At 35.5% G+C, this 25,881-nt stretch overlaps 1 protein-coding gene across 3 annotated transcripts in view; it reads right to left on the bottom strand.

The window, feature by feature from the left end:
• Positions 1-24,780, bottom strand: part of LOC116176792 (nuclear factor of activated T-cells 5-like) — a 90,022-nt gene extending 65,242 nt beyond the window's left edge. For all 3 annotated transcript variants that reach the window (XM_031495554.1, XM_031495552.1, XM_031495551.1), the window contains exon 1: positions 24,601-24,780. In XM_031495554.1, the coding sequence (XP_031351414.1) occupies positions 24,601-24,679 (79 nt within the window). In that variant the 5' untranslated portion in view covers positions 24,680-24,780. The remainder of the gene's footprint in view (positions 1-24,600) is intronic.
• Positions 24,781-25,881: the final 1,101 nt, after the last annotated feature.

Below are 25,881 nucleotides of genomic sequence, written 5' to 3' on the forward strand. Positions count from 1 at the left end.
TGGCGAAGGAATTTAGTTGTGTTACAATTAGGCGATCTTTCATTACTCTTTTGTAGAATGGCTGCTTGTACAAAAATGCATCAAATTTTATTTTTATTTATTTTATTTATTTATCAAATTTGTACTTAAATGGGGGAAGGTTCAATAACTGAAAATTTAATAAAATTTTTCAACTTGTCAACAAATAACTCCTAATCACGTATACGCCACTGGAGGGATTTCATTCCACATATTCTCGCAAATTATTGCCAAACGTTATTATAAGTATGATAAATAACGGTGTCCCGCATAATTGCACTTTTCCCACCATTGTTAAAACTTTATCTTTTCATACTAAGAATTATCTCTTAAATAGTATATATACGAGGCATGTTCAATAAATACAGGTTCGAACGCTGTAGCACGAATGTTAGTTTTGCTATAACCGCTGAAAGTTACATAAGACGGTCGTCGGTAATGTAGGTGTCTACTGTGACAGTTTGCTCGTGATCTTCGTAGAATACACAGTTGTTGTGCGCGTTTCAGTATGGCAGGTCATATCGTTGGAGCGTCCAAGATCAATCACCGAGCAGTACCTGCTTTTTCGATCACCGTGGACCATGAATTTAAAGACCTTCATGTTAACATCAATGCTGTCCGATACAATGAAACTTTGACTCGCTTGCGTACAGCCATAAAGAATAAACTTATTGGGATGCTTACGGAAGGCGTGATTCTCTTTCACGATAACGCCCGTCCGCATATCGCTAACATTATCACGTCACAGATAGCGCGACTGAGGTAGGAGGTATTAGAACACCCCCGTTACAGCTCGGTTCTGTCATCCTATGACTTCCATGTCTTTGGACTCTTAAAGAAGGCACTCAAGGGACAGCGATTCCATTTGGACGCTGAAGTCGAGCAGGCAGTTTTCACATGGTTCTGTCAACAGCCACAGGAGTGGTATGCCACCGGTATACCGCGTTTTGTGAAGCAGTGAGATGCCTGCTTATGTATAGTAATGGCAATTTTGTTTAGCTTAAATGAACCGCTTATATGTAACACCGCTCGAACGTGTATTTATTGAACCTACCTCGTATTTACCTATTTGAATCGAAGACACTTTTTCTAAGTTAAAACGTAAATTACACATCTACACAAATTTCTAAAAGGAAAAACAAATACTGAAATATAACTTCAAACGAAACGATCACACTTTGAACTTTAAACATTGAAATATTTCACATATAGAGTAACTTAGTGAAGGTGTTGAAACCAAAATAACATGTCAACTACTCCAAGCCGGCCAGAGAGAAACTATATCTCGTAATCTCAGAGTAAGAAGTAAAGATAGAGATGCCTTGATGCTTATCAAAACGTGTTTGTAAATACTGCAGGAAAGCCTATACCTAGCACCCAAGTAAGAGACCTAGCACCACACCAAGGACGTGTCTATGATCTAGGTAAACCGGGAGGGGCTATTGTAACGTTTGCCCCCCCCCCCCCGTTAAGGTACGACCATGAAATTTTAGCACCCGAAAGCCTATACCTAGCACCCAAGTAAGAGACCTAGCACCACACCAGGGACGTGTCTATGACCTAAGTAAACCGGGAGGGGCTATTGTAACGCTTAAAGGGACATACTTAATGATTCATTCAGCTTTGGTCATGTGCTTTAGGGTTGCAGATATTTAATTTTGAGAATGAGTTGCAGTACTTATCTGAAAGGTCCATTTAAGGACATTCAACTTGGCATCGGTGCGAAATTTAAACTATCGTTATTTGTTGCACTGCCCAGTATAAGCAGACTGTGACGAACCTTATATGATGGAATTTTTTTTAATGAATTAAACTTGTGATAACCGTACGAGAAGAGTGAAGAGATATACATCAGAATAAACCAGAAAAGCAACGAGTCAACACTTGCGTTATCGTTTACGAAATGTCCTACTTTTTAAACTGTTATCAGCTAAACGCGACGCCATGTAAATTATTATTTATTAATCAAAGCGTACATTCTCCAACACTCAAAAACAAGCTCGTTACAAACAGCCCTACATCCTTATTTATTAACATTTGCAAACGCCCTGACTTCGTAATGCTGCTTGGCTTTGTGACCCAAGAGGCTTCCACGAGGGCTTCCAGGTTGTGTCAAAACATCTTTTGCAAAGTATTCAATGTGGTTTTCGTAGGGCAATCGCTAGTAGTTTATGTTTATAACGGTATGTTGCGATCGAAAAAATAATAGAAATAGTCAACAATTTACATCAAACCGAGCATTAACCAGATTTTGTTTTTCTTATTGATATAAACATGCAAATAAATTAGAACAAACTGGTTGACGTGAAACTGGATTGTAAATATTATCTTGCGCCAAATATTTTCCACTTTTCCAACAAATAGTTGGGAGATTATCTAAAGCGTATTTTCACACACGACTACCAATTTTTAATACGATGAAGTTAATCTCGCGGGACAAAGTTCCGAAATTTTTGTCATTTTATATGAGATGATCGGACAAAATTAAATCAAATTTCTGAATTAATTTGAATAAAAACTATTAACATAATTCATCAACATACAGTGAATTTTTTTTAAATGAGAACATAGGAGTTTGCATGCAATGTAATTTCCCTATGTTCGATTTTAAAAAAAAACACATCAATCTATTGAGTAGTTCAAATGAGTAGTAGATACAATTGACAGCTGTCACATTTTTAAAAATACCGCCGTCCAATTTAATTAAGAAATCGGTAAGGTTATTGCTTAGAAAGTCAAGAAGGACACTTCGAACATTTATTGTAATTGTTTTCGGTATTTATTTTCTTATTTTCTTCATTTATGTATTGAATAGATCAAATTATTAGAATACCAGGTGCACATGACCTACAAATAAGTGAAGGTTGGTTCACAATGAGTTGTGGTGTCAGTGCGTGGCCTGTGAGATCAAGTTATCGTAAGTTTAAGAAAAATGTATCCTAAAGTTGCTATGACCTCACATGGCTTCTTTAAAAAAATCTTACCGAGTGCTCTTCATCATAAAGACTATAGAGTTGCTGTTCATAGTCACACAAGTTGCGCGATTTGGGAATGTGAACCGCGCACACCTCATAGATTGATGTGTTTTTTTTTAAAATCGAACATAGGGAAATTACATTGCATGCAAACTCCTATGTTCGCATTTAAAAAAAAACTCACTATATCTACACCTACATTCAACGTAAATTTGTATAAAGAATTATCTTATGTGATTGATTTTTATATCTGTGTATTTAAGCAACCCTTGGTATAAGGGCAGTTCCTTTATGTTTAAATAAATGTTGTCTTCTTAGTTTTATTTTGTTCATTAATTTAATGAAAGTCCGAAATTATATTTTCAATATTTCCGTCCAACAACTTTCCAGTCAAAAATAGGTGGGGACGTTGGCAGGTGGTGGAACGACCTAACAGAAATTGTTGTCGCACAAGACTACGATAATAATACCCTTCTCAAGAAATGTAACACGATTGCTTCGAAGACAAGAAGAGATGAATAGTTGGACCAACTGAAATATTTTTAGTGTGGAAGTCATTACTAGGAAACATTTACCAAAATTTAAAACTTTAAGTAAGGCCGAAGACATGGATATATGGAGGGACTGTCGGGACATGTCTTTTACAAAAATGTCACAAAGTAATAGCACTCCAGTACGAAATAGTTAAGAGATACGGACGACCGGAAAAAATATCCGCAATAACTACTCTTCTTTGGAAAAATGTGCTAAAAAACGGTCCAGACCATTTGATCGAAAATTGTTTGAAGGAATACACTGTAAATTTTTTATTGGTATATAATTGAAAATTGGTTTGTTTTGAATTCCTTCTATTGTTTTGTCATCTTTTTCTTAACACAGGACTCGACGCATTTTCCCTTTCCTGTAAAAGGTATTATAATTACGTTAAATAAAAATATGCTGCAAATTCGTGAAGATAGGTATTTAAGAGACCACGTTAGACAATTCAAACACAATTAAAGTAACTTATAGATATCACTGGAATCGCTGTTTTTCTTTAGGTCTCAACAAAAGGAACAGTTTTCTATCAACTACTACCCTACTTTCTGACTCCTTATTTTTTTAAATTTTTATTTCCCGTTTTTCATTAATAATTTTTTGAGAAGGATCCACGAGGCCTTTGATATGTATTTGAAGTTAGCGATCAACGTAGGTTATTGCGTTTGCCTGGTGCTAGAAAGAGATTGGAGTAGTAAGTTAAAAGCGAATTTCAAAGGCCTCGACGATCCTTCGCGAAAAAACACATTGCCGTTTCCCTATGGTGCGTTCTACCTGGGACACACTGTATATAAATTTTCCTATACTTAAATGAAATACGAATTTAAAAAATTTAAAATTGCAAAGGAGCTACCGTTACTGGGAGCTCACTTCTAGAGAGCCTTCTACATTCTTAGATAAAAGAAGACATATTCAACTTGAATTATAATTACCACTAGTTACTGAATTATATACTCGATTATATATATACATATATACAGTCGAAATTCATTGTTGAGAGGCGAAAAGTTTTGGGGTCAAATTACATTTTCTGTCTGTCTATCCATCCGGGAACGGTACCATGGTAACTCGAAGAAGTATACATCTTTAATTCTATTTTCGGCATTCGATAGTTAAGGTCTGCATCTTAAATGAGTTCGCAAAATAAACAAGTTAAAAAGTAATCGTAAACGATTTACATAAAGCGCATTTCCACTTGCATTCATTTCCCATTTGTAAAATGCAACTTCTGTTAAAATCGTAAAAATCCGGCCACAAATATGAAAGATAGCGTTGCACATGAGCAATCCATTTTTGACATGCTATTTCAATTTCAGTTTATAAGAAGAATTTCATTTCAATGCTTTTCTAAATAAGAAAATTGGAACTGCGCATGCGCAAACCTAAATTTGGAAACTAATGTTAGATTTTCCTTTGTTCCAAGCGCCAAAGTATCAAATTTCACTTAAATGCTTCCATAGATAAAAAAAGTTGGCACTGCGCATGGGTAAAATAAAATTTTTAAACTGGCGCTAAATTTTCCTTTATTCCAAGCACCTATGTATCAAATTTCATTTAAATTCTCCCATAAATAAAAAAGGTGGCACTGTGCATGCGCAAAAACAAATTTTGAAACTGGCGTTTGATTTTCCTTTATTCCAAGTGCCTATGTATCAAATTTCGTGTAAATTCTTACATAAATAAAAAAAGTTGGCACTGCGCATGAGCAAAAACAAATTTTGAAACTGGCGTTAGATTTTCCTTTATTCCAAGTGCCTATGTATCAAATTTCATTCAAATACTTTTATAAGAAAAAAAGTTTGCAATTCGGTTTATAAATGGTCGAGATGCGAAAAGGGCACTGAATTTTGAATCGATTCGACTCAACTTTTGGCATTGCGTATTATATGGCTAAGGCTATGCCCATATTGAATTTCATACAATTCAGTTCATAACTAACGGAGATGTAAAAGCGATCGGACATTTCTAAACAAAATTATCGTTCACACGGACGGATAGAGGGACAGGCAGGCAAAGGAACAGACGGACAGACCAACAGACAGAGGACAGACAACAATACAATATTATAAATGATCTCTAGGATGGTTAATAAACGGCAAAAGTGTAAAATTATGGAACATGTAAAAAACGGTTTGTTGGTTTTTTTTACAATAACTTTTTTAGCAATAAACGCAGAAAAAATTCCTTCCTTGGTGCAAGCCTCGACACCATAACGAACCAAATAGCGAAAAAAATAGAACAATAGCTCTTAAGATAAAGAACTAGTAGCGTCGCAAAACGAGCGGACGGACGGACAAAGTGGCCACAATAGCGCATTTTTTTTTAAATTTTTGTGGAAATGCGCTAAAAATGGCAGAAAGGTTTTCGCTTTAAGGTGACTATCTCGAGCGCATTTGCCATGAATTAATCAGTTACTTCCTGAAAGGTCTTGTAACGGATTATTTATGTATACAAAAGAAATAATTTATGGCATACATCTCCTTATAAATAGAAAACTTAGCTAGGGGTGGGCGATATATCGATATTTTCCTAATATCGATAAGACGATATGGCAAAACATCGACGATCGATATATCGACATATCGAATATCGATATAATATCGACATCGAAATATCGCATAGCGATGTGTAGAACTTCGATATGCTGATGTTGCATAATAAATATCGAGTACCGATATACGTTTTGCCACATTTTCATTTTTGCAGTTATTCTTTACATAAGAATGGAACAAGTTAAAAAAAACATTACAAAAATTGCGTCTGTGGTCAAATCAAACCCTTGTTTAACGCCTGTGATGTGATGGTGTCTAATTAACTAATTTAACCATCCACGATATCGACACAATATAGCAGTGTATTATCTTTGTTTATCTGCTTAATAGTTATAATTATAAATGATATCGAAGTTCTACACATCGCTATTCGATATTTCGATGTCGATATTGACGAACGATATTCCATATATCGATATGCGATATATCGATATTTGATATATTGATTTCAATAGAGTATCGAATATCGATACTTAAAACGCAATATCGCCCACCCCTACTTAGCATTGCGCAGTCTGTGCAGGCAAACACCTCATGTTTCAGATATGCGATATGTTTGTCCTTTACTACAATCTTTGACGAAAATTTCAAAAAATATCTCTATAATAAGAAAGTTGACATTGCACAGTCTGCGCATGCGTACATTAATCGTCAAGATTTTTCTTGGTTGAGTGCCAGAGCTATTAGCGAAAAGAACGAACTACATATCTTAAAAACTGTAGGAGTAATTAAGGCCTCGGACGAACGGATGGAGAAAGGGGCCTTATGTGTTATTTGGCATTAGTTTAAAAATTTCAAGTGTGTTCGTTTTGTGTGCATCAATTGGAAAAATTAAGTTCGATTTGAAGGGATAAATATGCATTTTTAGCGCATTTTGTAATTCTGCTCGTCCTGCTACAGATTTTAAGATATTTACTTCGTTCTTTTTGCATTCTGGCCCCTGGACTAAGAAAAATCTTGAAAATTCAAACTGTGCAATGTTAACTTTTTTATTTATAGATATTTTTTGAAATTTTAACCACAGACGCTTTTAGTAAAGACACGCATATTGCATGTTCTGAAAATTGCAATGCCAACTTTCTTATTTATAGATATTTTTTTGAAATTTTGATCAAAGATTCTTCTAGTAAAGACAAACTATCCGCATATTTTAAACATCAGCTGTGCGCATGCGCAGACTGTGCAATGCTATTTTAGTAGTTACTCGCTTTAAGGCGAAGATCTTTTTTCATTTTTTGTGTTCTGTCAACATTAAAACTATCAAGGCAAGGACCTAAGACCATATCGCCATAATTAAACTGTGATAAGACAAGCGTTTCGCATAAAAGCACTTTTAAATGCCGGTATAATAAATGTCTATTGTAGTAAATTAGCTTATGATTAGCAAATGCTCTTGACACTAATATCAGTCATATATTGCTTAAATCGTAAATCACAGTCCATTTGCAATCCTAAGTTTTTAACGCAGTGCTTCGCGGGTAGTACCGTGTCGTTGATTTTAATGGTAATCTGATGGTATCAAATTTATACTTCAAGCCACACCAAATTAGAAATAGAGACCCGTCATCCAATAAGTATTCTAATCTGTTATCGATTTTATCATGTTTGTCTCTCTGTCTGTTAACACCCTACGAACAAGATAGTTTATCAGAATCGAGCCAAAAATCGTCGAAGTAGGTTAGGGTCATCAGAGAGAGAATCGATCTTGAACTCGTAGAGGGTTGCCATGGCACTCAAGAAAGAATAGAATGATTCCTGGCATTGAGTACAATTTTCAAAAATTATTTAAGGTACTAATAAAGCAATACTTGCTAATTTGTGTTACTTTAAAGTCAATTAACTGCTAATGAATTGGGTATTAATTTGTATTCAAGGATGCGTTGTAGAAGAAGAACTTTTGCAAATTGCAATTTATTATGGCGATCTTCTGTCTTCATCCACTTTCCATGTTTAGATGAATTCTGGGTACCTACATGGTATTCGCCTAGTCACGCACTACAGGAATTGATACAACTATTATTGCTACTGATTAACTTTATCACGGTCTGGAATAACCAACCTTGACTGTACTATATCAAAACAACTTTTTGTTATTTCTTGAAGGTTTTCTGAGAAAATTACTAAATTAAACAACAGCAGATAAAAGGTATACTCAAACAAGTTGTCTCTGTCTCACTTGGATTATACGATTATGTACATAGTAGATTCTGGAAAGAATTGTAAAATTTTCAAGAATTTTTTTTCTTACTTTTATGAATGAATAAACCTCGGAATAATAGTTATTTTTAGGCTATCTTCACAAAAACGTTGATTTTGTGGACGCTTTTGCGGCCATAAAGTTTAACTTTATTGTACGCTTCTGTCAAACTTTACTTTATTGTACACATCTGTCAAACTGTACTTATTTGAAACTGATGTGTGAGAAATGGTAATCTGTTTAATACAAAGCCTCTATCTGGTCAAGCCCCATCAAGGATTGGGCCATCCACGTGCGTTTTTTTCATTTTCGGACTTGTAGGAATGTTTCACACTATTTTGCATAATCACAATGTTCACATTTAAAATTATAGTTTGACGTTTCAATCTTTGCTGCTTGCAGACCTTTTTGAAGTGTAGAACCAAAACATGAGGAAGATGTTATTGCTTACATTATTATGCGAAGAATCACCAGCAATTAACCGAGAACACAAGTAGTTACCTATACCTGCCATCAAAGTAGGTAATCAGGTTTCTAATAATTGTACAGCATGTTAACTATAAGGTCTTGGAAGCCCCAGTTACGAAGTACCTATTGCATTTGACATTATTAAAATCTTGTGCAACGGAGGAAGTTGCGATTGTACTTTTACTCTCAAACGCCTGCTCTTATATCATATATGGCTTAGGGTCGCAACGCTTGCAGCTTCCAAAATTTCATCCTGAACTGTCGCTATCACCCATTTTGATACGCACAAAACACACGCAAAGATGCTAATTATAATTTATTACATACGACAGGAATTGCTTTGTTTTTAATTGTCTAAGATAACTATGATTTTTTCAGAAAAAATATGTTTATGAGCAAATTTTTGAATTCTTTTTTGATGATCGCCTAAAAAATGTTGTGTGCACCTTGGCCAAAAGTGATTTGTTAGGCCTCATCTGAATTGCGGCCTCGGCTACCGCCTCGGCCACAAACAGCAGCTTCGGCCAAAAAAGATCACTTTTACGGCCTTGGTACACAAATAACTATTGTGTACCAAGGCCGTAAAAGTGACCTTTTTTGGCCGAAGCTGCAGTTTGCGGCCGAGGCGGTGGCCGAGGCCGCAATTCACATGAGGCCTAATAAATCACTTTTGGCCAAGGTGCACACAACATTTTTTAGGCGATCATCAAAAAAGAATTCAAAAATTTGTTCATAAACATATTTTTTCTGAAAATCATAGTTATCATAGACAATTAAAAACAAAGCAATTCCTGTCATATGTAATAAATTATAATTAGCATCTTTGCGTGTGTTTTGTGCGTATCAAAATGGGTGATAGCGACAGTTCAGATACCCCAAATGAAATTTTTGAAGCTGCAAGCGTTGTGACCCTAAGTCATATATGATAGAGCGGGCGTTTGAGAGTAAAAGTACAATCGCAACTTCCTCCGTCGACTAAGATTTTAATAATGTCAAATGCAATACGTCCTTCGTAACTGTGGCTTCCAAGACCTAATAGTTAACATGCTGTACAATTATTAGAAACCTGATTACCTACTTTGGTGGTAGGTATACTCGTGTTCTCGGTTAATTGCTCGTGATTCTTCGTATAATAATGTAAGCAATAACATCTTCCTCATTGTTTTGGTCCGAAAATGAAAAAACGCACGTGGATAGCCCGATCCTTGATGGGGCTAGACCAGATAGAGGATTTGTATCAAACAGACTGTTTCTCACACATCAGTTTCAAATAAGTACAGTTTGACAGATGTGTACAATAAAGTAAAGTTTGACAGAAGCGTACAATAAAGTGAAACTTTATGGCCGCAAAAGCGACCATAAAATCAACGTTTTTGTGATGATAGCCTAAAAAACTATTTTTAGGCTATCAGGTAATCTGTTTGATACAACGCGTCTATCTGGTCTCGCCCCATCAAGGATTGGGCCATCCACGTGCGATTTTTTCATTTTCGGACTTGTAGGAATGTTTCACACTATTTTGCATAATCACAATGTTCACGTTTAAAATTATAGTTTGACGTTTCAATCTTTGCTGCTTGCAGACCTTTTTGAAGTGTAGAACCAAAACAAGAGGAAGATGTTATTGCTTACATTATTATACGAAGAATCACCAGCAATTAACCGAGAATACAAGTAGCTACCTATACCTACCATCAATGTAGGTAATCAGATTTCTAATAATTGTACATCATGTTAACTATAAGGTCTTGGAAGCCACAGTTACGAAGGACCTATTGCATTTGACATTATTAAAATCTTGTGCAACGGAGGAAGCTGCGATTGTACTTTTACTCTCAAGCGCCTGCTCTTATATCATATATGACTTAGGGTCGCAACGCTTGCAGCTTCCAAAATTTCATTTGGGGTATCTGAACTGTTGCTATCACCCATTTTGATACGCACAAAGCACACGCATGCTAATTATAATTACCTCGAGATTGCGAAAATTTGTATTTTGGTCAAATAAATTAGTCGGTAGTGCACCGTTTAAGGGTGTAAAAGAAGGGGTCGATTTGTTTACGCTTAAGAAGGCCGGTCAATGAGAATTAGTGTCATTAAAGCGAGTACGTGACCTCATGGGTGCGATTTGTGGCATTTCTAATGGTTGGTAATGCGTTCTGTATCAGTTAATTACCGACCCAACATTACACAGCTGTTTTGGTGTCATCTTCTCCACAAATTTTTAACTGGTCGCAAATTGATTGCAATATACAAATTGTCTTCACTTTTTAGGTAGTAGACTAGTCAGTCGTCATAATTTAACGGACAATTCGTCTGTTTATCGTATGGCACTAAATGTGAATACAATAGAAATAGAGGAGTAATTTGGTCGCTTATGAGCTCGTAATATTTCTTATTGCTGTGCACTGAAATTATTTTGACGTTACTATGGCACTGCGTCTGAGATCAATAAATGGCGTATCATGCTTAGTAATCCAATATTGAAATAAACACCTTGTGTTTCTAAAGACGGATTTGCGTTAACTAACAGGGGCCGCATTATCGGTCAAATATCAAGTAGGTACTGAAAACTCACTCATGACTATTCATCGGGCGGGCGCAAATGTCCCGGACGGAGCTAATTTTCAAACACTGGAGAAAAAAATCTGAACACTTCGGGATCAATACAAAAACTACAATTTAGATGGTTCTTTCACGCACTGGACAGGTTTTTAGGGGGTGATAAAGCTAAAATGTTTAAACCCTTGTCGAGTTTCGCCCTATTTTAAAGGTAATTGAAAAAGACTTATGGGGATGTGATTTTTTAATTATCTTTACAATAAGGTGAAACTGGACAGGGGTTGCAGGAGGGGAGGAGGTAAATCAGGTGTGTCGTGTCATGAACTCATACCTAGTCCGCTAATTATTAGGAGAAAAGTATGCATCGAACAGGTGAAGTACCGCGCTGACCCAATTAAGACTGTTCCCTCGGCATATCTCGGAGAAACGATTCGTCATATGACTTAAGGGGTAAAAAGATTATTGGGTAAATCGGTCCATGAGAATCGCTGGAAAATACTTTCAAGTTCTACTTGAACACTATGACCCAAAACCCTAAAAAAATCAAATGGAATGATATGACTTTTTCTTTATGAAAAAGTAGCCAAATAACATCCAAAGAGGCCAGTGTAAACCGTTTTTCAAAATCTCGCTCCTAGCCTCAAATATTGGGAAAATGAGATTAATTAATTAATTAATTAAAATGCTTAAATTGTATCTTAAATTAATACTTTTTGCGTATTATCGGTATTTGTCGATGGCGCGAAAGAAAATCACCCTACACTTTTAGGTAGGTCTTGGAAAATTAAAGAAATGAAACACGATCCATTATAACTCGCATTATAAAATAATAGCAGTCGTAATTTGTAAATTATTCTGCTGTGTTTACAAAAGTGCAGTTTTTTGAAATTGTAATGTTTTCTAAAATGCCAATATTCAAATTAATAATTAGTATGACAGCCAGATCTTTATTTGTTTTAAGATGTCATTTTGGTTGCATAAAATGAGGCGTCTGTCAGAAGACTTATCACATAAAAGTAGACATAGGAAATTTATTTAGGAAATCCCTATGTCTACTTCTACATGAATATCACTGGATGTATCTATCATTTTCGAATCCTCTGCTGCCAGTTACCTGAATTTGAGCAAACAAAATGTTTGTTTTAATATTAGTCAGCGCAATAAAAGATGCTGGGTTTCTAGGGCAATTATGTAAAAGAATTTAAATAAAATGCAAATGAACAATTGAAAATGAGAGGTGCTAAAGTGATAAAAGTATAATTTTTGCGTTGTGGGGAAGGTACAAAGATCTGTATGCGTTTTGTATGTGCGCTTCGAAAAACAACAATAACTTAATATTCATTGCAATAGCATAACAAGCCTTTTTAACCTTCAAGTTAACCTTTAGGGTTATTATTATATGAAGATATGTATATATATTTTTTAATTTTCTGATGTATTGTTGCAACAGTAAAAATTAAATTGGAAGTCTTTCCCATTTTGCGTGAAACTTGAAAGAGATCCCGACTTGATACAAAGCGAACAAAAGGGACAATACCTTTCAGAGACCGAGGAGAACCTGAGAAGAGTAATAAAAGTGAACGATTTAGATAAACGTTTTTAAATTTATCCCCCATATACGTATTTTTATGTTAAGATGACGTAAGTGTTCTCTGATAGAGTACAGTTCAATATACGCATAATAACCCTTGTTCCCATTCCCTATTCTTTTATACTGTTGATTACATTCAGACAAAAAATGTAGAACGAAAACAACTCGGAAGAGATTCAGGTTTAATTAATAGGCAATTAGTTTTACTTACGTTAATGAGTCAACCTCGTAAAAAAAAGAAAATAATGCGCCGTTCAATGTTATCAGGTAAATATATACCTACTCGCCCACGCGATTAGCACAACGTGGGCGCATTCTATAAATTATGACTCATAACTACTATACTTAGCCCTAAATTATGACGTCTAAATAACTTTCGAATTGTTGTATAGATGAAATAATTAGAAAGTAAAGAACAGTTCGCGGAAAGTGAGATTACAGGGGTGTGTTTTGATCGCTTCCGCATTACTCAACATGAAATAAGACCTCTCGTTATGTTTACTAATTAAAAACCTATATCAAAGTCCTTACTTCTGTCCTAGGACCTAGGTGTTACCAAAGAGTATATCGTTGTATACTCTTTGGTGTTACCAAACGCAAACAGTTATAACACCCCACCCCCTCAAAATAGATTTTTGTACTTATTTGTTGCACCCTGTATATCCCTGTAGTTATACAGAGTGTGGTGTTTTTTTGGGAGCTTTAGTTAAACGTTTCCTGGAAAGTAATCAGGTAGGTTTTTAAAAATTTGTACTTAGGAGTTACTCTAAAGGCCGAATCGATGTAAAATATTTTCAAAATGGCCGTAACTTCGTCATTTTAAATGCCACATCCCTATTTTTTATTGCATTTTTGGATTCTTCGTGAAATTTCAGTTCTTTCGATACCCACATATCCGATATCTACCATTTATGGTTTTTAAGTTATTTTGACTTTAACAAAAAAAATGGCGTATGCAGATGGTACTTTGATAATTGATTACTTGAAAACGGTTGTAGTCACGGCAACCTATTTTTATAAGTGCATATAGAATGAATAGTTATGAAACTTCAAAGACTAAAAACTCACTATGATTTTATAACAATCGAATTTTCAGTTTTTCAGTTTTCAGTCTTTGAAGTTTCTTAAATTTGGATCTTCATAGGTGCGGTTGTACGCAACTTAATTTTTTTAAGTACACTAAAAGAAAGCCCTATTCATTCTATATGAACAGATAAAAATGGGTTGCCATCACTACAACCGGTTTCAAGTAATCAATTATCAAGGTACCATCTGCATTCGCCATTTTTTTTTCTTAAAGTCAAAATAACTTAAAAACCAGAAAACTGAAATTTCACGTAGAATAAAAAATGCAATAAAAAATAGGGGTTGCCATTTAAAATATCGAAGTTACTATCTACTTCGGGTATTTCCGGAAGTGCAGCCATTTAAAAAATATTTCTTCTTAAACTTTTAAAAAGTTTCTGCCGCAACATTCACATTGTGAGTACCCTCTTTCGGAACGAGATATTCGTGTTTGAACTTTAAAAAACCATTAATTTCAGCGAAACCTAGATTACAATGCATAAACGAAATATTTTAGTATATTGTGTTAAAAAACTAAAAAAGAAACACGGGAAGTGAGTAACATTACAGATATCGCGTGCTCTACCAACAAGGAAAGGATTATTGGAAGAAAAACCTTTTTTATCATATTTCCCTGTGTAAGTTTTACGTGTTAACGAAACGTAAAAGGCTTCACAACGATGGGTTTCAAATATTGTAATGATGTTGCTCAAAGAGATTTACCGTACTTATTATCATTGGCGTAAATTAAACATTTAAAAATCATTAACAAACATGTATTTTTCCATGATTACACACAAACTAGAAATAATTCGTATTTAAAAAAAATGTCGTATTTGATTAGAACGCATTTGACAAAACCAAATTAAAAGAAATGATAATACTGGGTGTTTGGTGCTTTTCCCGGCGTTATATAAGTGACCAAAAAATTTTCTATTGTTCTCGTAATGGCTATATGATTATGTTGATGAAATATGACAATTTCGAATAATTATTGGTGTGAAATCCCAATGGGAATTGGCTTTTGTCTCGAATGTTACGGAGGAGATTTGGCGTGATGACAAACATTGAGTGCTGATAATAGCAAAATTTGGAAAAAATACAGCAATACAACGGAATATCGAAAGATCCCCAGTATTAACATTACATTTTTAACGACCATTTATTAATTTTGCGGTGTCTGTCCGACTGTCCGTTGGCAATATATCTCGAAAATGAATGGATCGATTACCAGAAATTTTGCAGGTGGATTCGTGAAGTTCGTGAATTGGCAATGTAGGTTAAAAATAAGGAAGGCCCTTTTGACATTTACGTTAGTTATGAACCGAATTGGATGAAATTCAAAATAAGCATAGCTTTAGCTATACAATACGCAATCCCAAGCTATAGCCATACCCAGGAGCTCATTTGCTATATTTGTTTACACATTTATTTTTTAACCTTGCTAAATACATGTAGCCAACAAAAATGCATCAAATTCATGCCTTGGGCATTGAGATAATGCTATTAAAGGCCCCATACACGGTACGATCGATCTGTCCGATCCGTCGTTTCAGACCGATCGAAACGACGAATCGATAGTGTATGTCAAGATCGTTAACGATTTACTTCATCTAATGGGATATCGGGCATCGCAACAAAAACGCATGCAATCGTGAATATCGTAACGATGAATCGACAGTGTATGGCTCATTGCGATCAACGATTCGACAGGGCACGTATGACTTATTAAATTATTTAATCACGATGGTTCAGTTTTAAAAACATGTAAGCCATCGATCGTAACGACCAATCGTTTCGTGTGTGAGTGGTAAGCTTTGGCCGATCTATCGTCATGATATCGCCAGAGTTGGACTGGGTCAAGCATAGAGTGACCCAGTGACCCGGTGACCCAGTTAGTTTTGACCCGGTGACCCAGCTTGACCCGGTGACCCAGCTTGACCCGGTGACCCAGCTTGACCCGGTGACCCAGCTTTACTTAGTGACCCATCTTGACCCGGTGACCCAGTAATTAAATTCTTGTTAGGTATCATCCAAAACAATTTCAAGTAACTTTTAATTTAAAAAAAAAACTTCCTCAATAATATTCGCCAACAAGCACGTAGCCCAATTTCATTCAAGAGAACTAATACCTAAAAAAATCAAATGCATTTGTTTATAGTTTGTAGTCAATGAAAGTATTTAGAGAAAAGATTTATTTGGATTAAGCTAACTAGTAGAAGAAAATTAAATGTGAATGAACACCTGTAAGCAAACTGGTAAGCCCTGAAACAAAGAAATGAAGGAGGGAACTGTTTACAAATAACATTATTCTAATACAATTCGGGACATGGAAAGTTTTTTACGGCAGTATTAAAGCAAACATCACAGAAATGGCAGTTGTCAAGCAATCGAGTATTATTTTCAACAAACCAGCATTTCATTTATTTCATAATCTGTACACTTGAACCGAGGGCACTGACTTAACTGCGTTATTCGATCAAACTAGGTTACTGGGTCGAATTGTGTCCCCGGGTGAAATTGGGTCGCTGGGTCAAACTGGGCACTGGGTCAAACTGGGTCAAGTTGGGTCACTGGGTCAAACTGGGTCTAACTGAAAAGAGTATGACGTGACCCAGAGACCCAGTTTAATTCAGTGACCCAGGTGACCCAGTCCAACTCTGGATATCGCTTCAGATCGATCTTGACGACGGATCGTTCCGTATATGGGGCCCTCGAGTCTTTTTCTGAGCGATCTTCGTGCAAGAATAACAACTTTGAGCAAAATCCATGTGGTCTCCATAAATGAATTAAATTTATGTCTTGGACATCAAAATAATGCACTTGGTCTATTTCCCAACGATCTTGGTGCATGAGTATTGATTTACATCGTCCCTAGAGGCAAAGCTAGAGGTTACTACGGAACACATGCTAGCCGTGCACCTAGCAGTACGGGATTTTCGACCCATCGACGCGCTGCTGAACCCATCTAATCACGCACAAGACCCGCCACGGATCGGGTTTCGTTTCACACCCTTGTTATGTAACATATTATACCCTTAACTTTAGCGATTTCGCTATAATAAGCTTCATCCTCAAAATTTGAGAGTTTTTAGAGAAACGAAATCGCGTCGCCAGATAAGTTTTGAATTCAGGCACAGACTAAGATCTCTTCCACACCCTTTTTGGTACTTTGTCGAAAAAATTCAGGGAAAAAACAATTCGAAACGCCAATTTGTAGAAAATTCAAATAAAAATCGATATTTGATAGTGCAACTTAAAATGTAGGTAAAAACGAATTGCAATTCCTTAATCTATTCTACCTTAGTCCGTTTACGGTTCACAACAAAATAAAGAGCCACGTGTACTTAGCACCTTGCATGGCAACCAATAATTCTTAGAATAAAGTGTTGATTTTAACAATTATTATCGCATTTGTTCTAATTGGCGAACACGCAAAAGTGTGGATTGTAATCAGTAAAGCGCACACACAATTTACCGCCTATAAAAGTCACATTAGCAGTTGTAACATAACTTTAACCAATTCAGCTAATCCAAAAAGAATTACCAATGACATTTTGAAACAGTAGCTACTGTCTGCGTAAAATATCCGTAGACTCGAGTTTGCCACTGAATACAAAAATAATTAAAGATATTTGAACATCAATTTCTGAACGCTGGTACAGCACCCCTATCGATTCGCAGCTGGGTTGATTAAGATACACCTATGAATAAACTCTCATCGGCACCCCAGTTTTTGCTAGCAAGTCGTTTTATTTTTGGTTTAAGATCATCTTGCCAAAATACCAATTCGTGCTTCTTTTTAAATTGTTACAAAACAGGTTTTCAGGATTTGCTCATATTATCTTGTTTATGTTTTGAATTGCTTAGGCCTTAGATCAATAGAAATAACTTTTGCTAGTGTAAAGTCATTCGAATTATTGATTCTTTGTGAGTATTAACTAGTTTTTATATCCGATTGCCTCCCGACGTTAGAATTTCTATATCGCAATATTTTATGTGCAGCGCGATTCACTACCCGTTTACTTGTTTGTTTGTGTTGTCACAGATTTGCAGAACGCGCCCTTTTGAGCTCAGACGGTTTCGACCCGAAGTTCAAGGGTAATTTATTTTTCGTCGACTCCTTGAACTAACGGGGACAGGACTACATGATGTGGGGTCGGCGATATCTGGGCGCCACCCCCGGGAGTGGTTTTTCAGTTTTTTCCGATCTTCTAGTTTTGGCCCGATTGTTTTCAAATTGGTGTCGTCGGAAACATCTTTTAAACGCGCACAACTCCGCGACGGAATTTTTTTTTTTTTGCTAGGGGCGAAATAAATCACCTTTTGCAAGGTGCCAGTCTTCGAGGGGTAATCGACTTCAAGCCGCTGCGAATTTTGTCACGCTGTTTCCTACAGCGGTCTCTCTTCCTCGTGTCGCCAATACAAGCTCGATCTATGAGAAGTGTTCCCAAAATTGAGTACTATTTTGTGGTAGGTTTTTAGTGTCATTAGTAGGTACACACAACAAAATGTGGTTGCTCCCCGACAAGATCTTACGGATGGTGGAGTCAAACCTGGGTAGGTAATAGAATACTGATCTGCCACACAAAAATAGGTTGAAGTGCCTTCGATCTCCCACGAAGCCATTTATGAACCGATTGCATGAAATATTAAATGTAATGTCACTGCTTTGGTACTTTTGATTATGTATCGTCAGGGTTATGTTCTAGTGTTAGCATATTCAAATGTCTTTATTGAAGAACAAGTCCCGCCATGGTGCGGGCCTCCGCTAACAACTCGACGCCAACCAAGACGCCGCGGGCGGCCTCCATTGAAACTAATGTGCCCTTCGTTTCCCAAGATGTCTGCAATAAAAGAAAAAAATGAGAAAGGTCGGCTTCCATGCTTTTACTTTATATTGTTCAAAATATATATTTTGCAGTTTACTTTTTCAGCTCGTTAAAACCATAGGACACTAGGTATTATCAAAAGCACTCTTCATATCTACTGAGATGCCTAGTATGAATTCTTTTCTGAAGTTAATGTATCTATGGAATCTTCAGTTATTCTCCAAATTTAGGTCTTCTTTTTCGGTTACTCTTTTTTAAAAATATTAGTATAGTTTCCTTAATGATCCATGTGTTTAGAAAATAAAATCGAGCGTTATAGATTTTTTTTCCAATGTAGCGGTATATTCTTACTAAATTCCTTGTCGATATCCATGTGTTTATAAAAATTTTTTCGCTCACATGACTCCTTTTTTTGATTTTAAAATTTTGTATATTTCCCCCTCCACCGCCACTTTTCTTCATTTTTCTTTTTTTTAGATTAATGTATTGCAAGAATTTCTGTCTTTTTTATACATTAATTAAAATTTTAATTTTTCTCTTCCTAATTTGTTTCTTTTTAATAATTTCTTCTAAATTTCATAATTTTTTTATTTTACCTGGGTGTAAAACAGGCACCACGGTTCCAAACAGCACCAAAACATTTTTGAACCGTTTAAATAAGGCTTTGCTTTTCCCTTTTCAGTTCTCTGAGCTCCACGAGTTTTAATCGAAAATACCCAGAACCGTGCAAGCAGAGCGTTAAAGAACTTGATTCAAGTTATTTAAATAAAAATCATAAACAATAATTAATTAAGGAAGGTTTAATATTTACGTAACTTTAGAAGGTACTACCTCAGTATCTATATCTATTTAATCAGCATGCGAAATTTGAATATCACTTCCGTAAAACGCTCCTCGTATGTATTCCAATCGTTGCGGAAAGGTCTCAGTTTTTATGAGAATACACGAATCGAATTTCCGCTGACACGTCGTTAATTAGTAGCAATAAACATCTACGTCGGTCTAATTTTCTTCTCTCGTTACTCTTTCGTTTGATGTATAATGTCTAATTCTCGAAAAATCAAAACTTTACGAAGTCTTTAACCTCTGGTATTCCTTTTGAAACATGGTGTATACTTTAATTTTTCGCTTTTCTTTATCTAAGTTACCAAGAATGAAAGTTGTCTATCTTCTATCCTTTTTTGGTTTCCATATAAAATGATTTTTATGTGCGAATTTGACCCCCTCTATACTTCTCTTTTTAGCACATTATCCAACGAAGTTAGGTGCACTATTGCAGATACTTTCTCTGTCTGTCTGTCTGAGGCCTAAACTACTCTTACAGTTTTCAATGTACTTAGTTCATTCTTTCGATTCGATAGCTTATAGCTCTGGCACCTGAGCTAAGAAAAATCCGAGGAAAAATCTTAACGATTAATGTGCGCATGTGCAGACTGCGCAATATCAACTTTCTTATTTATGGAGATATTTCTTTAAAATGTTAACCAAAGATGCTTCTAGTAGAGGCAAACATTTTGCATATAGTAAAAATCAGATGTGCGCATGCGCAGATTGTGCAATGCTAACTTTCTCATTTATGGAGACATTTCTTTGACATTTTAACCATAGATGCTTCTAATAAAAATAAACATAGAACACATAGCTATGGCCTTTAGGGAAGTACCGATGAATGCATGGAAAATGTGACCTTTTTACGCGTGACTTTATATTAAGTCATGTAAGAAGGTCCAGAAGGGATCTGCACGTGCTTGTGTCTTTTTCCTATAAGGCGATCTCATGGTTTGGTTTCTTTCTCGGTTTCTTTAAACAGCAACCCCTTAATATTGGATTGTAAACGTAGAATTAATTACGTCTTAATACATTTTGTGTTTGCTAACCCGAAATTAATGATCTTGGAATAAATTACGTCATAATTAAATTCCACATTTTTTGTAAACTCACAACAGACACATCTCGAATTGCCGAATTCATTAATCAATAAATTCGTGTTTCTATATACAGAACTAATTATGACATAATTCCTTACTTACAAATTCGTTTTCAATCACAAAACATAGTTTCGATAAGGAAGAGGTTTGAACTTTTGGTAATTTTTTAGAATAGTGATACCTAAAATGCCTACGAACTTCTTGGTCAAAAGGCGCTCGATGCAGAAATGTTCGAATTAATTAGTTTGCGGTTATGGTGTTTCTCTTGCATATCACTAATTGGTTTGCGGTTTTGGTTATATATTTTTATTTATACACAAACAATATAATAACAATACAACTATATCTCATCTAAGTCTTGGTGTCACAAAATGTTCACATCCTGGGCATTTTAGAAGAAAGTTTAAATTCATTTTCGCAAATGCTTTGCTGTATCTTAACCGGTACAGTGTTGAAAGATGAAATTTTGCAATAACGTAAGCAGTAGAAATACTAAAATTTGCTCATTTGTAATTGATCTTAAATAATAGATCTTTGCAAATGCATGTTCCTTGTGAAGGATCAAACCAATTCTTTTTACACCCTTGTGCACTCTGCGCTACAATCTTTCCGAGGCACTTTTCGCAATAGTAGTACTGAGATCTGAACCTCGGATGGAAGGAATGATGCATTTCAAAAGAAAATCACCGATTCGAATTACAATTTTTCGTATACCACTTAGCTTATTATTTAAGTTGTAAGTATTAATGTACAATAAAAAATGGATAAACGTTTTAATAGACTAGTAAATTGTTTTGTTATAGATAGGTACTTAATTATACCGACAATTAGGGAAACACGTTCACTTAAATGAATTTACCTACGCACGAGACTGATAGGTGCCGCGACGCGTGTCGATAATTGGAGATGATAAATAAATTACCTACGGCCGAAATCTCCAAAATTGCTCTCATCGAAATAAATTTTCAAAATCAGCGATGCCCAGGTTTTCACAAATTTAATTACCTATCCGCGTACCTATCACAAAAAAAACATTACCGGAACCGGCACTAATAAACTGATAATTATTGCACTCATCAATTATAAGGGGATAATTATCAAGTCTGGCTAGGACAAAAAACCGTTACATATTCTAAAAATAATTAGGAGATTAATAAAATATTTTCTGAGGTCATTGAATCACAAATTATCACAAAAATTATTGATATGGCTTGATAGCTCCCCAAATGGGGACATACCTTTCAATATGTAGTGTAAGTAGTCGGTACAGTAGGCGACAGTACAGATAAATTACCTACGCACTGTGCGAAAACCCATGCGCAGGTAAAAGAGCCCCTGAAGTTGTAGATATTTCATCTCATGCTATTGTGCTCATTAGAAAACGGAATTGAAAATGTAGTGCTAATATCAGAATTGTCCTTGTTTGCTATAAATTCTCTTAAAAAAAATATGGTCGTTTCTACCATCAAGTCTAAGTAGAGTTTATGACTATGATTACTATCGGAATAAAATGTTTACTCCGCTGACTAGAAGTTTATTATTTGCACCAATTAAAAAGCGATTACACCATCTTTGAACACTACAATCGGAGTAAAATGTCTAGTCCACTCTTTCTCACTACCATCGACATGACCAATGATGTAAGCACTTCAGCGTAATTTACATTTCAAATTTGAGCAAAATATCTCAAAAACTGCAGGAGATATAAAGAAAAGACTTGAAAAATCTTAAAATTTTAACACCCTGTAAATCGGTAACAAAGCGTTTGCGGACTTGTATTATTTTATATCTACTGAAGTACCAAACCCCATTGTGAATTCCAAAATCGAAATGGGGCGTATACTCAAGCGCTCTGAAGGAGACTAAAATATCAAATTATACACGGTGGCGCAAAATTAATCATCCAACTATTTTTCAATAGCTTTTTCTCGGCCTTTTTACTAAACAAAAAATTGATTTGTCTTGTTGAAACACAATGAATGAAACACAAAAATACAATTTAATACCTAAATTTTGAAAAAGTGCAGTACTAACAAGCAATTAAATGCACAAAAAATTGGACAAATAAAAAAATTCAAATAATTTGTGGGAAAGCAGAAAAATGAAACCGGTTGGGTGTGGGGTGGAGGCGCTGTGAAAAAAATTGTGGTTCCACTTCCCCCAGCCTGGATGACAGTTTTTTCAATTCTCTATTTCTCGAGCGCAGTGAAACTTATAAAATTGACACAATGTATACGAATTTCTTTTAAATATCTTAACAAATAAAAGAAGTATAAATTGTGCACAAAACTCTTGTGCAGATAAAGCGCATTTTTTTTACTGAAATAGCTTTTGTTTTGACATCAATGGATTTATTTCTTGCAGACGTCTCAATCGCCCTTGGTGAGTACCCTCTTCCGACAATCCGTTCTCGGGTTCTTGAGGTATAAGGGAATATAACCGATCAGGATAAGAGGTCGAGGAGGAGGGCTATGGTTGGTAGAAATTAATTCCTTTCGTTGAGACCTTTAATTAGAATACAATGAGAGATAAAATTAATTTATAACCCCTCCCTCCTCCTCAGGCCCCGTCGCTCACTGATCTCGAAAAAGAGTCGCACGGGAAAGTTATAGTTTGTACAAACCAATTTATTTCGATGAGACCTTTCATACCATGAAGGGTAGAACCCGTGGCGTCATCGCCCCCCCCCCCATTTTCTTGGCACCACTACAGTACAGGCATGCGTATGCAAAATCTGAGACCAATTGGTTGTCGTATGTAAAAGTTATGCACGTTTTACCTTCAAAAACAGCAGCTCAGGAAATAATTCGTGGGGGGTCCCCCTTTTAGACAGCGAAATTTGATGGCCGTCTGGCTACCTACTGCACAAAATCCAAAATTCCAGGACTCATTCCCCTAGAAGTAGTTTGAAACGGCAGAAACGGGTCCCGACGGACAAAACACAAACAATAGCACATTTTTTTTAATTCTTAAAAAATGCGCGAGAAAATGCACTAAAAATATATGATACTCTTTAAATATATTTTTTATTCTTTTAATAACAAAAATAAAATAATATTTACTCTTGGGAACAAATGGTGACCGCAATGCTGTTGAAAAAGTTGGTTCAATTGCTGTACTAACATAATATCTACTACTTAGGTGGCAGTGTATTATGTTGTATGAGAAATTAAATGCAGCCATTTTTTTTTATTAATAAGAAGTATATTTGGCTATGATACATTAATAATCGAATGTCATTTAACAATTATTATGGGAGATCTGTAGTAGGTATAACTACCTACCTTCAATATTTCTAGTTGACGCAGGTCAAGATTACTTTACTGCAAGGTGGGTTGCCTATACACTCAAATGTTTTTCTGTACAAAATCCATTTCAGCATTGAATAAAAAATTAATTTTATTCAATGATTTCAGTGAAAATGGATGCAAAAATTAACATTTTTTTTAATGTTGTAATGTAAAACATTAATATTTCATTGTAATGGTAATTGCATTCACGTAATTAAAACTGTGATAGGTACTATGCAATGGTTGTTACAAACATTGAGCCTGTTTTGTATTGTGACCTAAATTCGACATCACCTTATATTAGAATTTACATTATTTCTAATACTTAATAGATCAATCATATTATTATTATTTACACTGCTTTGCAAAACAAATTGTTTTTGTTGATAAGATTTAGGTTAAGTAATCACTTCATAACAAACTTGAATATATAAACATCTCACAAAAGGAGTCAAGGAATCAAGACCTATTTGAAATCAACAAATAAATAGCTTCCAATTAACGCTACAATATTTAGACAATTAATAATTCAATGCCTCCCCAAGGGCAGTGATTTTAATTTATAAATATACACAATCTACTTACCATTTTGTTGACGATTCTTCAATTGTTTGACCGGCTTCTTTGACGTTGCGGATTTCTTAGTGGAACGTTTATGCGCCATTTTTTCACGATCTTAATGTCTCACAAAATACAAAAACGATAATTTCACCGAATTTAGCACAATTTCATTCACCATATTTTGTGTAAAACTGAATGACGTTTTATTAAGGGCGATCATGCGCACCACTTCATTGAACATGTGCTGTACTTCTGAACTACTGGGACATTCGCGCATGTAGGTATATACAGGATGTTACACTAAGCGGATAGTCCTTCGATAGTTCCTATGGGGCCGGATCACTTCGCCGAATGCCCACAACGTCGACAGGATTTTTTATGGTCCACATTGCCTTTATTTCTTACTCTGACCGCCGACCGTGCCCACATCGCCGACAAGTGTACAAAGGACGGAGTGCAACAAAAAGCAGCTTTTGACGTTAGGAACGTCGGGCGGGTCCGTACTTGGATGGTCCGTACTGCATGTGCATGCAGAAATTACAAAAAGTATAGAATATATTGAAAGAATTTGCCAGCAAAACTGCGGAAAAGCGGAAAATTTTTGGATATATTTAATTTTTTATACTTGCTTTTCTTTACAATGCTCAACAGTGCAATAAATAGGAACAAAATTTTTGTAACTTTTGTATGTTCTAGTATAAATTCAATGGTTCTAGTTCTTCATTATTTTTTAAATAAAATATTAATGATCTATGGCTATGGTTTTCTGAATCGAGTCAAAAGTATCTCTGAGTTGCTCAGATGCATATAACTAGACATTCTCCGACACTTTTGGTTTACAGTGCTTTATAGAGAAGAACGGCAGAGGAAATGATTGTGAATAGTTGGGGAGTATGCTTGGGTGGGGTTGTGTGGGGATACTTATAAATGCATTTCTGCTTAAACTACCCAGCTGTGCTTCAAAAAGAGTATCGTTAATTAGTTTTTCAGCAAACAATGTCATTTGTAGCGTCATTTCTCTGTGTAAAGTTCATGGTCATTATCCTCACTACTGAACTGACACGGGTTCGGGAAAGTCATTTTACCAAACATCACTTTGTCAGTAACGGCAAAGGGTATATAACGCAAAGAGCGAACATCTTGTTAGAATTTGCGTGCCAGTGCAATGTTAGTTGCCTATAATCAACATCAACAACCTGCCAAAAATAATACTGGTACGGCTCCCGAAGATCATCTACTACCATCAACGGAAAAGTCCGGCCATGAAGGAGACTTTATGGTAGTAAAACCTCGCAAAAAGAACTA

This window comes from Photinus pyralis, unplaced genomic scaffold, assembly GCF_008802855.1.
Source record: "Photinus pyralis isolate 1611_PpyrPB1 unplaced genomic scaffold, Ppyr1.3 Ppyr1.4_LG7, whole genome shotgun sequence".
NCBI classification, from domain to species: Eukaryota; Metazoa; Arthropoda; class Insecta; order Coleoptera; family Lampyridae; genus Photinus; species Photinus pyralis.